Source organism: Diabrotica undecimpunctata, chromosome 8 (assembly GCF_040954645.1).
Source record: "Diabrotica undecimpunctata isolate CICGRU chromosome 8, icDiaUnde3, whole genome shotgun sequence".
Taxonomy (NCBI): Eukaryota; Metazoa; Arthropoda; class Insecta; order Coleoptera; family Chrysomelidae; genus Diabrotica; species Diabrotica undecimpunctata.
In genome coordinates this window covers 128846653-128861518 of record NC_092810.1, presented here as the reverse complement: position 1 = coordinate 128861518, position 14866 = coordinate 128846653, and the positions used below count along the sequence as shown (strand labels likewise).

Below are 14866 nucleotides of genomic sequence, written 5' to 3'. Positions count from 1 at the left end.
TACTGTATTTAATTTTATTCGAATTTATTTTAATTTAATTTTATTTTATATTCTCTGTATCTGTAGAGTAGGGAGGGCGAGTTAAGTTCAGCTCATTGTCCATCCTGCCATTTCTTGGAAGGTGGACAATTCACCAGGAAACATCTCTCTTATGTGGACAGGTATGGGCCAGGACTCACCGAACGTGTACTCTCGTATTAACGATAACTCCGAGCATTCACATAGGACATGCTCTATAGTTTCGTCTTCTTGTTCACACTTCATGTATAGAGGTGTGTCTACTAGCCCAGTGTGTGGAGGTGTTTGCTTCGTTGACAATGATCAGTTAAAAAACTAACTGTCAAGCATAGGTTTTTCCTGGTCATTCTCAAGTACTTCTTTGGTGCTGACTTTCCAAGGTTACTTAGTGTTACCCTGGCAAGTCTACATCCTTGCCCTTCTTCCCATTTTTTCACGGTTTGCGTATGGAAGTGACATTTGATAATTTCCTCGATTATTGTAGTTGCCCAACCAAAAAGATCCCCAGGTCCTAAGAGTCTTAGGCCTGCCGCCTTCCTAGCCAATTGGTCAGCAGTGCGGTTGCCTTTATTCCTGCTGTGTCCTTTTACCCACATTAAGATGATGGTATTACCATTCAAAGCTTGAGTTAGTGACACTCCATTACTAACCCTGATGTGACACGTGGTCTATTCATTGTTAATAGCGCTTGTCTGCTATCGGTGCAGATTATTATAGTTTTCCCGGCTATACTTTTTTGGGTTATCTCTTTTGCAACTATCAGGATATCCCGCATCCTGAGCCTTCTTCAATTTTGGAGCCATTGGTGTGTATGCAATAAGCATTTGCCACGTTTGTCTCCTTATACTGTCTTGTTTCGATTTTGTAGGGTTTGTCAAAGACAAACTTTGGTTTAATTGAGTCGCAGCCTGCCTGTAACAGGGGTACCGCATCCAGCCCTCTGCTTCTGCATGTCAGAAACGAGTTCTCAATTGTCCCATTCCTACATCAAGGTTTGACACATCTTTGACATATATGTCTAGAGGCGTGATGCCAATAACCAACTCCATTGCAGCTGTTGGTGTTGTTTTCATGGCACTTGGTATCTTTATGCAAGCTATCTGCTGAATATGGTTTAGTTTGTTCATCGCTGTTGCCTGTAGCACTTTTGGTACCCAAGCAATATCTCCGTAAGTTAGCATTATCTTAATGACAGCAGTGTAGACCCAGGCGATCACCCTGGGCGAAAGGCCCCAGGTGCGTCCGACTGTTCGTCGACATTGCTCATAGGTAATATTTACTCTTTTAGCTCTTCCATCTAAGTGTGAGTTCCATGTTAACTTCCTGTCAAGGGTAATACCAAGGTACTTCACCTCGTCAGAAAAGTTTAGACTGTAGTTTAGAATTCTTGGGGGTATTAAGCCCGTGATTCTAATTTGTCTGGTGAAGAGGACCATCTCTGTCTTCTAAGGATTTATAGATAGTGAGTGTTCCTTGCACCATGTTTCTATTAGTCGGAGAGCAACTTGTAATCTCTCACATAGTGTGTTCTCAGATTTACCGCTTTGCAGGACAACAATATCGTCTGCATAGACTATTGTGTAGAACCTGTTGCTGCTGAGTTGGTCAACCAGGGTGTCTAGAACTATGTTCCAGAGGAGTAGTGATAGCACCCCTCCCTGTGGACACCCCCTCGTAACCATGCCTCTAACAGAAACGTCTTATACATGTATGCTTATTGCTCTATTAGAGAGCATACTGAATATCCATTCGCTTACGGTCAGGGGAACATCCCTGACATTGAGCTGTTGGGTGATGGTTGGGAATGTGGTTTTATCAAACGCTCTCTCAATGTCTATGAATATACCTAGGGTGGATTCTTTATTATCCAGCGATCTTTCAATTCTTCCCACTACTTGGTGCAGTGCAGAATCAGTAGATCTTCCTGAAGTATATGCATACTGATTTGGGTGAAATGGGTTATGGAACAGAACTTCATCCCTTATATACCTCTCGCATAGCCTTTCCATCGTTTTCAAGAGAAAGGATGTTAGGCTAATTGGCCGGAAAGCCTTTGGTAGGGTGTAGTCTGTCCTACCTGGTTTTGGTATGAAGACCACACATACCTCTCTCCACTTCCTAGGAATGTATCTCAGAGCATTTATTTTATATATATATATATATATTTTTTTAATTTTATTTTGCTTTATTTTATTCTACTCTATTCCATTTTATTTTATTTTATTTTGTTTTATTTTACTCTACTTAATATCATTTTATTCTAATTATTTTATTTTAGTTTTATTTTATTTTATATTATTTTATTTTATTTTTAAATTTTATTTATTTTATTTTACTCTATTTTATTCTATTTCAATGTATTTTATTCTTTCTTATTTCAAACCGTCTATTTTATTTTATTTTATTAAATAGGTTATTCCTTATCGCTGAACTTAAAACCTACATAACAATATATATGTTGTCCAGTCTCCCTTTACGAAAAGGTAACAGTTCAACGTAATCGTTGGTGATCGTTCAGCTCTTTGCGTTGCGTTTTTTTTTTTTTCGTGAAATGAAGTCGTTGTACAGGTTACAGGAAATGAGCAAACACTAAATAAAAACAGTGATGTATATTCTTATAATAGCCGACAAAAGGATAATATACATTATCCATTCTCACGTTTGTGAGTGGCATAGCATGTATCTGGCTATATTGGAATGAAATGTTTTACCAAGCTCAGTGACATATTGGATTCCGATATGAATTTGCGACTGAGCGGCTCTGTTAGTTTTAAATCAAAAGTAAAACAATTTTTACTATGAATAAGTATTGTATTTTATTTAGTAGTGTAAATACAAAAGTTGTAGATCTTTTTACTACCTACAACTTCGCCATTGGACTTTAATTTCGCCGAAAATCGTGATAAACCGGTTTTTACCCTTAAAAACTCACTCCCTTCCAATTTCCGACCTCAGATCTTCCGTAAATTATGTTTCTTTTATTATTAAAAGTGAAACTGGAACAAACCATGAAGTGGAGATATCCAGATAATCAGTTAGCCCAAGACTCCAGAACAGATCAGAGGTAATGTAAGTCGAAAAAACTTCACCAGCTACAGGGGGTCATGTAAGATGCCCCCATCTTCAGTTTTTAATAATCAATAAGTTAAGTCTATTGCATTTACCTTGATAAAACCATGAGGATTATATTTTAATACGGATGTCCTTCGAAAGTTTTTTTAAGTGGCCATACAATGTTTTTTAACAACTTTTTATTTAACTGATGATGGAATGATTTAATTCCGAAAAGATCTTCTTAAAATAAAAATTTAAGCTTGTAATAAGCAATTTTTTTATACCTTAATACACACGAACACCACGTGCTTTATGTTTCTTTTATTTTTTGTTGTATATTCTTCCTTTTACAATGCGTTCTATCTTGTTACTATTTTTTGTTCGTCTCAAAACTTTCTGGCCTGTAATTTTTTTGAATGGAAAAATAGATGCACAAGCCAAGGCAAAAAGTGCCAGTTAAACATTATTTTTTCTTAGTCCCAGTATTACAAAAGACGATTGCTTATTATGTATATTTATTCCCACGCAAATTTTGCATGATCTAACGAAAATACATTTTTCAGGAGTTTGGGCACTCAAATGCAAGTGTGACATATGCAAAGACACGAATTTTACGTGCGAAACTGATGGCTATTGCTTCACCTCTACATACATTAAAGCAGGAGTCGTCCTATATAGCTACAGGTATGTTAATTTAAGAATATTTGGATGCTATCTAAGAATTGTATGGGTAAAAAGCGTTTAAAGAAAATATAAAAGCATGAAACATTATCAGAATTTTAGTTTACAAATAAAACATTGAAAACAACTGTTTGAAACATTTTGAGAAAGTCTTCATGAATTAAAAAAAATTAAATTCAATGTACTTAATTGCTTTTTAAAATATAAAAGATTGCATATTGTTGTGTATTTTAAGATATTTATTAAAGTGTGGGTACTTATTGTATCTGCAAAAATTGTCAAAAGTTTCATCACCTTTCAGATTTGGAACCCGTTTTAATTTTACCAATTGTATAATCATTCTCAAAGTTACAACTTCCCTTGTTTTTTTCTTGCAATTGGTCATTAGTCAATGGTTATTTATATCCTTTCAATATGGAGAGTACATTTTTAAGTATCATACATTAAATACTATTAAAAAGTTGTGAGAAATTTGTTGAAATCTTAAATTAGTTGCACTAAACAGAGTTGGCCACTCAAAAGTCCACGTACTATGTGTGGCACGCCATTAGACAGCTATTTGGCTGGAAATTTCAGGCATCAAATGTTTTTTCCATACCTACTATATTCTTGTGAAAAAGTAAAAGTTTATTGAAATCACCTTACACCTTACCTATTTTGTACCTCCTATAAATTAAACGTAATCCTATGTTTTGCTAGTGTCCATTTCAAATTTTTTACGTCACGCCAAAAACTATATTAAAACGAAATTTGCAACATTAATAGGAAACTTTGTTAAATGCTATTTAATTATTTAATTACATGTTATCATCCAACATCCCTATAATTATAAAATCACTTTTCGAAGTTACAACGAACATAAGTATTTCAGGGGTTACTAGAATACATTTTTGCACCATTTGTCGTTTTAGTTCTACCAATAAAGCAGGAATGATATTATAAACCTTGCCTTTTAAATAACCCCATAGGAGGAAGTCAAAGGGAGTTAAATCGGGGATCTTGCTGCCCACTCATTAAAACTACTTATGCTATAATGCGGAGGTGGGTCGTTTTGTTGGAAAAACAAATCATCTTCTGAGTACTTGTTATAATTTTCGATTATATCTGTCAAAATGAGATCAACTGTGTCCTCTAATAATTCTAGATATGCTTCTCCGTTCAAATTGTGTTGCAAAAAAATGTCCCAACAATGCGATCCCTATAAATGTCTACCCCTACGTTTAATTTCAATGGCTGTTGAGTACATGTGTCCAGGAAAATTCTAGGATTTTCATTAGTATAATAACGGGAATTGTATCGATTTACAGTACTGTTTTAGAACGCTCCAACGCATCATTAATTATATAATCTTGGACCCTTCATTTAGCTCGAGGCCAATGTGGGAAAATTATTAATGCCCTAGCTAAGAGATGCACTCAGCTTAACATCCATTTACTCACTGACACGTCTAAAATTTAACAAGACCGTGACTTTTACTGAGATGTTTGACAGATCGCATTTAATTTTGTGTGTTGATGGTTCTCTTCTTCAAGTGCCATCTTCGCGGCGGAGGTCGGCAATCATCATAGCTATTCGGACTTTTGAGACGGCTGCTCTGAAAAGTTCATTTGATGTACATCCGTACCAATCTCTCAGGTTGCGCAGCCATGACATTCTACGCCTCCCTATGCTTCTCTTTCCTTGGATCTTTCCCTGCATAATCAGTTGGAGCAAGGTGTATTTCTCTCCACGTGTAATATGTCCGAGATATTCTAATTTTCTTGTTTTTGTACACCCACAGCTCAAATGATTCCAGTTTTTTTATTGATGTCGCATTCAAGGTCCAAGATTCCATTCCATAAAATAAAGTCGAAAAAACATAGCACCTCGCCAACCTAACTCTTAGTTCCAGTTTTAAATCCCTGGTACATAGAACTCTTCTCAATTTGTTGAAATTTGCTCTAGCCTTTTCTATTCTTATTTTTATCTCCTGATTGTAATCATTTGTGGAGTTAATCATTGTTCCCAGGTATGCATATTTGTCCACTTGTTCGACGTTGGTTTCGTTTATTAGAAGATTGTCGTTATTTCTTTGAGTTTTCGATATTCTCATAAATTTCGTCTTCTTGACATTCATTGTTAGACCATACTCTTTTCCATACTCTGCTATTCTGGTCACCAGTCTCTGAAGATGTTTTCGGCTAAGATCACAGTGTCGTCCGCATATCTAATGTTGTTAATGGGGACTCCATTTACCTTTATTCCAGCTGTTTCACCCTCAAGAGCTTTTTTCAGGACCTCTTCGGAGTAGGCATTGAAAAGAATTGGCGACAATACGCATCCCTGTCTTACTCCACATCTAATTTCAATTTCTTCTGACAGCTGTTCGTTAACACGTACTTTTGCTCGCTGTTTATAGTATAAATTTGATATGATCCTGAGGTCGTTGTAGTCAATCTTCTTTGATTTCAGGACATTCATTAAATGTTTATGTCGTACTTTATCGAATGCTTTATTATAGTCAATAAAACATGCGTATATATCTTGATTGACGTCCAGGCATCTTTGTATTAGTATATTAAGTGAAAAAAGAGCTTCACGTGTTCCTAGGCCTTTGCGAAAACCAAATTGTGTATTATTAACGTCTATGTCCAGTTTGTGATATATTCGGTTATGGATGACTTTAAGTAGTAACTTTAGCGTATGAGACATTAAGCTAATGGTGCGGTAATCGCTGCATTCTCTTGCGTTTTTCTTTTTAGGGAGACAAATAAAAATAGATGTTAACCACTCTTTGGGTAATACGCCTGAACTATAAATTTGGTTCAAGAGTGTCACTAAAACATCAATGTGCTTCTCATCTAGAATTTTTAGGATTTCTATAGGAAGCATATCAGGTCCAGGGCTTTTCCCGCTCTTCATTGTTTTTAATGCGTGCAATATTTCTTCTTTTGTAATATATGGACCTATTTCTTCTGACGTAAGTTCTATGTGCTCCAGATCTCCTCTTTCATCATCGAACAATTCATCGATATATTCTGCCCATCTTTGTATTTTCTCGTCCGTATGTGTTATAGCAGTACCGTGTCTATCCAGAATTGCACAAGTGGGATTTTGTTTTCTTAGTCCTGCCAGTTCTTTGACTTTCTTGTGTAGGTTAAACAGATCATATTTATTTTGAAGGTCTTCGATCTTTTTGCATTGCTCTTCAAACTATTTTTCTTTTGCCTGCTTTATCGTCCAAAGTGCCAAAGTGCCAAAAATTGGGCCAAAGTGCCAAAAAATAAATACACCGCGTATTAGTGCCGGAGATATACATATAAAATGCTTATCTACCTCTCAAATTGGGGTGAAAAGAACGGCGATTTCCCCAAGTACCATTTAAAAAAAAAGTAAGTTCACCCGAAAACCAAATATTACATAGACAGTTTGGATTACTATTTATTCTCAGCCGTAATCTCAAAAAACTGTAGTCGCCTGTCTAGATCGTCTTCATTTTGCCTGTACGAAGTGTATTTTGAAGGGATGGAATTTGTAATGTTTCATTATTCTGCAGACAATAGAGCGCGAAAAACCAGATTCTTTAGTTTTTTTTTAGTACTCAAAATAATTTTCAAATTAATAGTCATAACTCGGTTTTCACACTCCCTTTTTTTATCCTATGCTGATGAAGTTGATTAAAAAATTTCGCTGTTCTTACACACGTTCCATTTTCAAAAAATATGGAAATAATTTCAACGCTTTCTGCGATAGAATATACCATTTCGAACGAATTTAAAAAATACTCATTTAATATCGCTGTTAAACGCTACCAACAACAGTTCAAATAACTAAACTTTTTGCAAATTTCTTTCAGTGTAGTTTTTGACGTGACGAAAAAAAATTGTCATTAACGCCAGCAAAACATAGGCGTGACGTTTGGTTTTTAAGAGGTGTAACATGTTTAATAAATTGATACTTTTTCACAAGAACAGAGTTAGTATGAAAGAAAAATCATGGATGTCTGAATTCTCTAGCGAAATATCTGTCCAATGAAGTGCCCCACATGGTCTATTCTGTAATTAAAATTAATTGTGGTTTGTGGGACTGGAAGGGAGTGGGTTGAAAAATGACGGATGTCTATATCGTTATATATAATAAAAATCCATCTGTTTCAGCATCTTCACAAAATCCAATGAATGTATGAAAATATCAGAATGGAATTTTTTGATTGGCCAATTCTGTATATAATATAGGAATGAAACATTTAATGGCATTGATTTTTATATTTTGGTATGATATCCTGAATGTTTCACTTTAAAGCAAACTCATCGTTGTCTTTATGTGAGTGCCACTAACAAGAGCTTTTTTCATTATTCCTATATTATTCCATCAACTGTCTTATTATAAAAATGTCATCAATCGTCGAAGTGCTTTGTAATTTCCAACTGATTTCCCGATATTTCGGTTTCTTCACGTATCCGTCTATCAATTAGTCTCAGAATCAGTCCCTTCCATATTTAATTGTGTGACTAAGTAGTTTTGTAGTCCTATAGTTTACACATGGTCGACCATCTATTTGTCTTTGTACACAGATATTAACATACTTCATATGCCATTTATACCACTTCTGTAATTTCATTGAACAAACAAAATAAATCAAATTAATTTAATACTTTTTAACATTTTACAATAACATTTAGCGAATTTCATTTGATGTATGTAGAACTTTTCTCTTCAAATATCTTATCTAGTTTCACAGTTTGTTTAATTTTTAATCTATTTAAAAAATGATAATCTTGTTTGTTGCTGTAACTGGTATATTTAAAAAAGCTAATATACAAAAAAGCTTCGATATTCTGATACTGTTTTTACTCTTTTTTTTTCTTTATTTGTAATTTTTTTGTCTGTGGTATAGAAATCGATAAAAATCGAAAAATGGTAAGTCAGATGTTGACTTGTCATTATCTAAATTTATTTTTTTACCGAATAATTATTTATTTGCCAAAATTTGATATGAACAATAAAATTTCAATCTGGTTTAAGAATTTTTTGTGTAGTTTTGAGGACGACGTAGAAGTTTTGTTATAATTCGACGGGAATGGGAACTTTACTTTTACCAAGCGTCCAAAATTCTGACTGGTTTGATAAAATTCTAGCACTGTTTTTAGATGTAATTAAATATTGTATATTCAATCCAATATCTTTTAAAACATGTTTATTATACATTATACTACTAAGCGAAAATTCTGTGGATTTACCATTCGCAGTAACTCAACTGCACAATGTAACCAAGTGTTCGACATGAAAACCCTGAAGATACAAGCCAAGTGGAAAGTTATTCATTTAGTGTTGAATGAAAATTGTGAGTCATTTTGATTATCTTACTGTTTAAACTCTCACATCTTCAGAACATTGATTTTGTGGTAACTTTAGTGATCTTGGTGGTGTGTGACACTTATGTGAAGCCTAATTGATTTTTTGCACAGTGGTTTAAGAATCACTAAAAAGATGGACAATTTTATACAAAAAACATGCCAGCGTTTGCTTATTATTTTACTCAGTAATGTCTGCTAGCAGTGGACTACTGCCAACTATATGAACTATGTATATGTAATTTATGTAATCCTTGTGGCTGTGCTAACTCTTCCTACTGGTGCTAATCACCTGAAATTATGTATCGTTACTTATAACTTTTTAGTGTGCTATTCAATTCTGACGATAGGTAATTCTTCTGCATATATATCTGTAACTGTACATATCCTCTGTATAAATATCGCTTACTTGTAAGTGAGCGCTTCCGAAATGCCGTCAAAAAAGTCAATACATTTCCAGGAGCAGATATTGGATCGTATCACCAATCCCTTGTTATATAGTTAATATAGTTAATTTTGACGATATAAACATAAAAGATAACATTAAAAAAGAATTTAAAAATAGAATAAAGAACATTGGAGAACAACTAGAAGATCCAGAGGAACTGTGAAATAAACTTAAAAACCAAGTTAACGAAATCTCGACAAACGATGATTATAGAAGTAACTTAATCAAAAAAAATCAATGGATGACAGAAGACATTTTGAAATTGATGGAACAACGTCGACTTATAAAGTTGAATGAAACAGAATTTAGACATCTACAGAGAAGAATTAAAAGGGAGATACAATTAGAAAAAGAAAAATGGATGAGAGAAAGGTGTGAGGAAATTAAAGATGTGATATCAAGGCACGACTTTTTTAATGTGTACAAAAAAGTAAATGGCAACTGTATATATCAGAATTTGTTTGAAGATGACAGAAATGTTATTACCGAATCCTACCAAAATTGTACTAACGTCCCAGAAATTATGAAATCAGAGGTAGAACACACTTTAAAAAATGCTAAAATTAGGAAAACTTGTGGTCCAGATAATACACCAACTGAGTTGCTGAAGCTAATAGATGAAGATAACATTCTACTAAGTAAATACTAGTAAAACTTTTTAATGCAGTATATAACACTGGAGTGATTCCCACAGACTGGCTCAAGTCCATCTTTGTTACAATACCTAAAAAACACAATGCTAGAAAATGCTCAGAATATCTGTTAATTCCTAATGAGCCATACTTTTAAGGTTTTACGAAGAATACTTCACAACAGAATTAGACTCAAATGCGAAAAAAATCTCGAAGATACCCAATTTGGTTTTAGAAGTGCTATGGGAACTAGGGAGGCACTTTTTGCGCTGAATATCCTATTACAAAAATGCCATGATCAAAGAAAAGATAGATGTATTTGCATGCTTCATTGACTTCGAAAAAGCATTCGATAAAGTACAGCATCTAAAATTAATGCAGATGTTAAAAAATATAGGACTAGATGACAAAGACATTTGTGTCATTAAAACTCAGTACTGGAATCAAACTGCTATCGTAAACATTGGAGACAATTACACCGACGAAATCTCCATACAATGAGGAGTCAGACAAGGTTGAATTTTGTCCTCAACATTGTTCAATGCTTACTTGGCCCAGCTATTTAAAAAGGTACTTGAGAGCCAACCATATAGAATCAAAATCAACGGGGAACTACTTAATGTAATTAGATACCCGGACGATACAGTAATTCTGTCAGAAAATATTGAAGGTCTTTAACTTCTGCTTGATCGTATTCACGAAGTGGGAGAGGAAATGGGCATTAAAATAAAGTCAAACAAAAATAAATTTTTAGTCTTTAGTCGTAAACCACATCCAGATGCAGAGCTTCAATTAAATGGAGTAACAAGTTGAAAAGATAAAGAAAAAACTGAGACAAAGAATGGTTAACTGCTATATTTGGTCTGTACTTTTGTATGGGGCAGAAGTGTGGACACTAAAAGTATCAATTATGAACAGAATTGAAGCATTGGAAATGTGGATTCATAGACGAAAGCTGAAGATACATTTGACAGCAAGAAAAACTAATGAGGAAGCACTAAGGAGGATCAACAAAGATAGAGAATTGCCAAAGACTGTTAAACATCGGAAAATCTCTAATCTGGGACATATAGTGAGGGGAAATCGATATAGAATACTACAACTGATCCTTAAAGGCAAAATAAAAGGCCTTAGATATGTAGGAAGAAAAAAATATTCGTGAATGGACTCAGATATCGAATGCAGGACAATTATTCCATGTGAGAGAAGATCGAGAAGCCTTGGAAGTGGTGATCGCCAACGTCGGATAACTCTGGCATGGCACGTGAAGAAAAATATATATCTGTGGTGTGGATCATTAAGTGTACACATATATACTGAACAACCTACAGTTTAACGTCGATTCGAGCTGTGTACAGAGGAGCTATACTAGACGTATTAAGACTTCGTGCTTTCTCAGTTTCTCTTTGGCAATATTTTTTGATTTTGTAATGGGGATCTAACCCATATCATTTGCATCAAGGCAGGTACATTCACTTCTTAGCTACCTAGGCCGACTTATAATTTACAAGACAGGAAGTCAAGGAAAGAATATCACTATAGAGGAAATATACAAAGAATACGACAAAAGAAAAAGAGGGATGGCGAAAATGAGACAGAGTTAGAAAAGAAAAAGTAAAATAAATAATCGGGGATGAAAAGGCATTTATAGGAGGATATAGAAAAATCCACAAGGAAAAAGTTAGTTTCCTGTAGTCAGCTGTATACCATGTCACAAATTTTGTTATTAAAAAATCCGTTATAAAAGGTATATTTATTAAAAAAACCCTTTCGGGCTAAAACACGGAACGTTTTCGGAATAAATATTCCATCTTCAATGCAGCTACTAGGTATACATGTTTAAGGCCACTTTAAATGTTATTTAATTGGAGTTAGATTTCATGGTTGCTGATAATTTTGTAAGATATTGAAATTTTAAGTAGATTCGCAAATTAAACTCCCAACTAGGGTTACTGGTCCAGAAACGTATTCTCTACACGGCCTTGGTACCTAGCAGTTGCACTAATAAAAAAATATAGAAAAGCAACAACTAAAACGATATAGCCACGAAGACAGGTAGCAAGTTGAGGAACTAAGATCAAAAAAGCGATGTGCACGACAAACTATGCTGGGATATGGAGATACAGAGAACGTACAGAGAGAACATGCATACGAATACCTACAAGTTTTAATAGATCCTTTAAACCGGCCACTTACCACTTATCAATAATAAAAAAATCCTTCTTTACATTTCTGTATCTCTGAATAAAAAAACTGGGCTTGTTTGATTTTGCAGCTATTATTGAAGCTACATAGAAATTGAATTGAACTGCATAGCTCTTCATACTGAATTCTTTAGTGAATTATTGTGTTAATTATACCACTGTAGATCAAACTATTGGTTTTACTAATCTGTCTGTTTAATTTTGTTTATCCAAAACATTAATTTACTATAAAATTTGCACTGTTCTCAATTGTATTTTATTTTCATATAAAATGTACTTTTGACTTCACATTACATAGTGTAAATTTCTTTATATTTACCACTACAGAGGAAATATGCAAAGAATGCTTAGAGCTATTGGTATTAGTAAAGTTCCATACTGCAATAGTAAAACAACGTATGGTTGTTGTAGACAGATCCTACTCTTTTTTAAATTAAAATTATTAATACAATTAGGTATTTTCTAACTTTTTATAAAAGCAAATGATTTTGCCATAGCGACTGCACAAACTCTTTTCACACAAGAAAACTACAAGGTCTAGAGGTTGTTCTATATCGATTTAACGTAAAAATATCTCGCTAATGGTACTAGAGTTCGTCAAACGTGTTTATCTAATTTAGAATTAATTCAATTGACAGTTTTTTTTGTGGATGATGCTCACTGTATCATTAATTCCTGGAGTGCGATCAATGCCTGATTTTCAGACGACCTTTCAATTGTATTTGTAAAGGGATTATTTAGGAAATGTATTGGATATTTTTTATGTATAATATACAGGGTATATTTTTTGTTGCGCATATTGTGTAATAAAAATTTTTCATACAGGTTGGGTTGTCACCGTAGGGAGGTTTGGATCTTTACAAGAAATAACTCCATATCAGCTCCTTAGGTGCTCTATAGAGAGATTCGACTCTGACCAATCAAAGTTTCCAAACACGGAAACGGCAAAGATGAGATGAAGATGAGAGTCCTGAGAGGAATTACAGGAAATACGCTGAGAGATCGAAAGAGAAGTGAAGACATTAGAAGAAAATGTAACGTACAATGTATAAATGAATGGATACAAAATGGAAAAAAAGAATGGAATAACCACATAAGCAGAATGGAGGAGAACGTGTCGTCAAAATAGCAAGAGATAAGTCACCAATCGGCAGAAGAAGTATCGGACGACCGCGCAAAATATGGAGTGACAACCTTCCATAGAACTATTAATCCGCCAATGAACAAGCAGAATTGCTTATAAAAAGAAAGAAGAGTTCGCCGTTTTCGTCCTCCACAGAACTCTATTCTCCCAGTCACCTTCTCTGTGGTCTCTATCTATCATTGCATTTCCTGTGTACGTTTTCCATCTTATAGCAGGTCTTTTTCTCCGTCTTCTTCCCGGCGGGTCCCAGTCCAATATTCTTTTCGGCCACCTGTGCTCTAGCATTATATTTGTACATGCCCATACCACTGCAAGGCTCTGTTTTCCAATTTTTTGTAATTAAGCATTCTGCTTCCATTCTGTTCCATATTTCCTCTGTTCTTATTATATCATCTCTGGTGATTTAATCATCACTAGACATCTTCCCATAAAGTCAAATTCAACTGTTCTTATTTCATGTCGTATTGCTGTTGTCATTGGCCATACTTCCGCTCCATATAGGAGAATATTTAGCAGTATGCTCTGACATATCCTTTTTTTTTTGTTTTCTTTGGTTAGCGTTTGTTTCATATAACTCCATGCAGTATTTTCGTGGCTTGTTTTCCCCGCGCTATTTTTATTTATATATCTTTCATGCAAGTACCATCTCAGCTTATCATTGACCCTAAAAAATTAAAAGTCTTACAACTCTTGATAGTCTCTCCTTCTAAACTTAAGTTTATATCTGCAATCTCGGATCCAATACATAAGTATTCGGTCTTACTGCTTCTAATAGTCCCCATAGCTCATATTCTTCCTTTAATTTCCTTATCATATATTCTGTATCCTCCCTGTCTTGTGCAAAAAGGATTTGGTCATCTGCGAAAAGTAGTAAATGTAATATATTCTCTTGTACTGGTATGCCTATTGTTCCGCATTTTCTATACCATCTTTGAAATCTTTTAGTGTGTGATTACTTTTCGAAAGTAGTTATTTACCCAAACCGTATTTTTTACAATATTAGTTGTGGTTGTTTGTAGACTGTTTTGGTTTGTATCATGTGAGTATCCGCAATATCTTCAATTTTTTGCCGTTTTTACAGTTTTATATTTTTCGATTACAGTTCACAGCTCTCCAAAGTTTTGGTGATTTTTTTCTACTTTTAGAACCTCCATGCTACTCTCGTATAAACCTTTACGATTTTTTTATGACGTATACGAGACGCAAAATAAAAACCTAGTGAAATTTTAAGAGACGCCAAATAAAAATAGAAAATTCTTATACTTCTCAAAATTAGTTGGTTATATTCACAGTTAAGAGTTATGGACCTTAACTGTGATCAGTACTGGATTTTTTCTGATTTTTTTAATTGA

The 14866-nt window shown here is 34.3% G+C and overlaps 1 protein-coding gene across 3 annotated transcripts in view; it reads left to right on the top strand.

The window, feature by feature from the left end:
* The window catches only part of babo (TGF-beta receptor type-1 babo), a 100003-nt gene that overhangs the window by 7996 nt on the left and 77141 nt on the right, over window positions 1–14866 (top strand). For all 3 annotated transcript variants that reach the window (XM_072541031.1, XM_072541030.1, XM_072541032.1), the window contains exon 2: window positions 3636–3756. In XM_072541031.1, the coding sequence (XP_072397132.1) occupies window positions 3636–3756 (121 nt within the window). The remainder of the gene's footprint in view (window positions 1–3635; window positions 3757–14866) is intronic.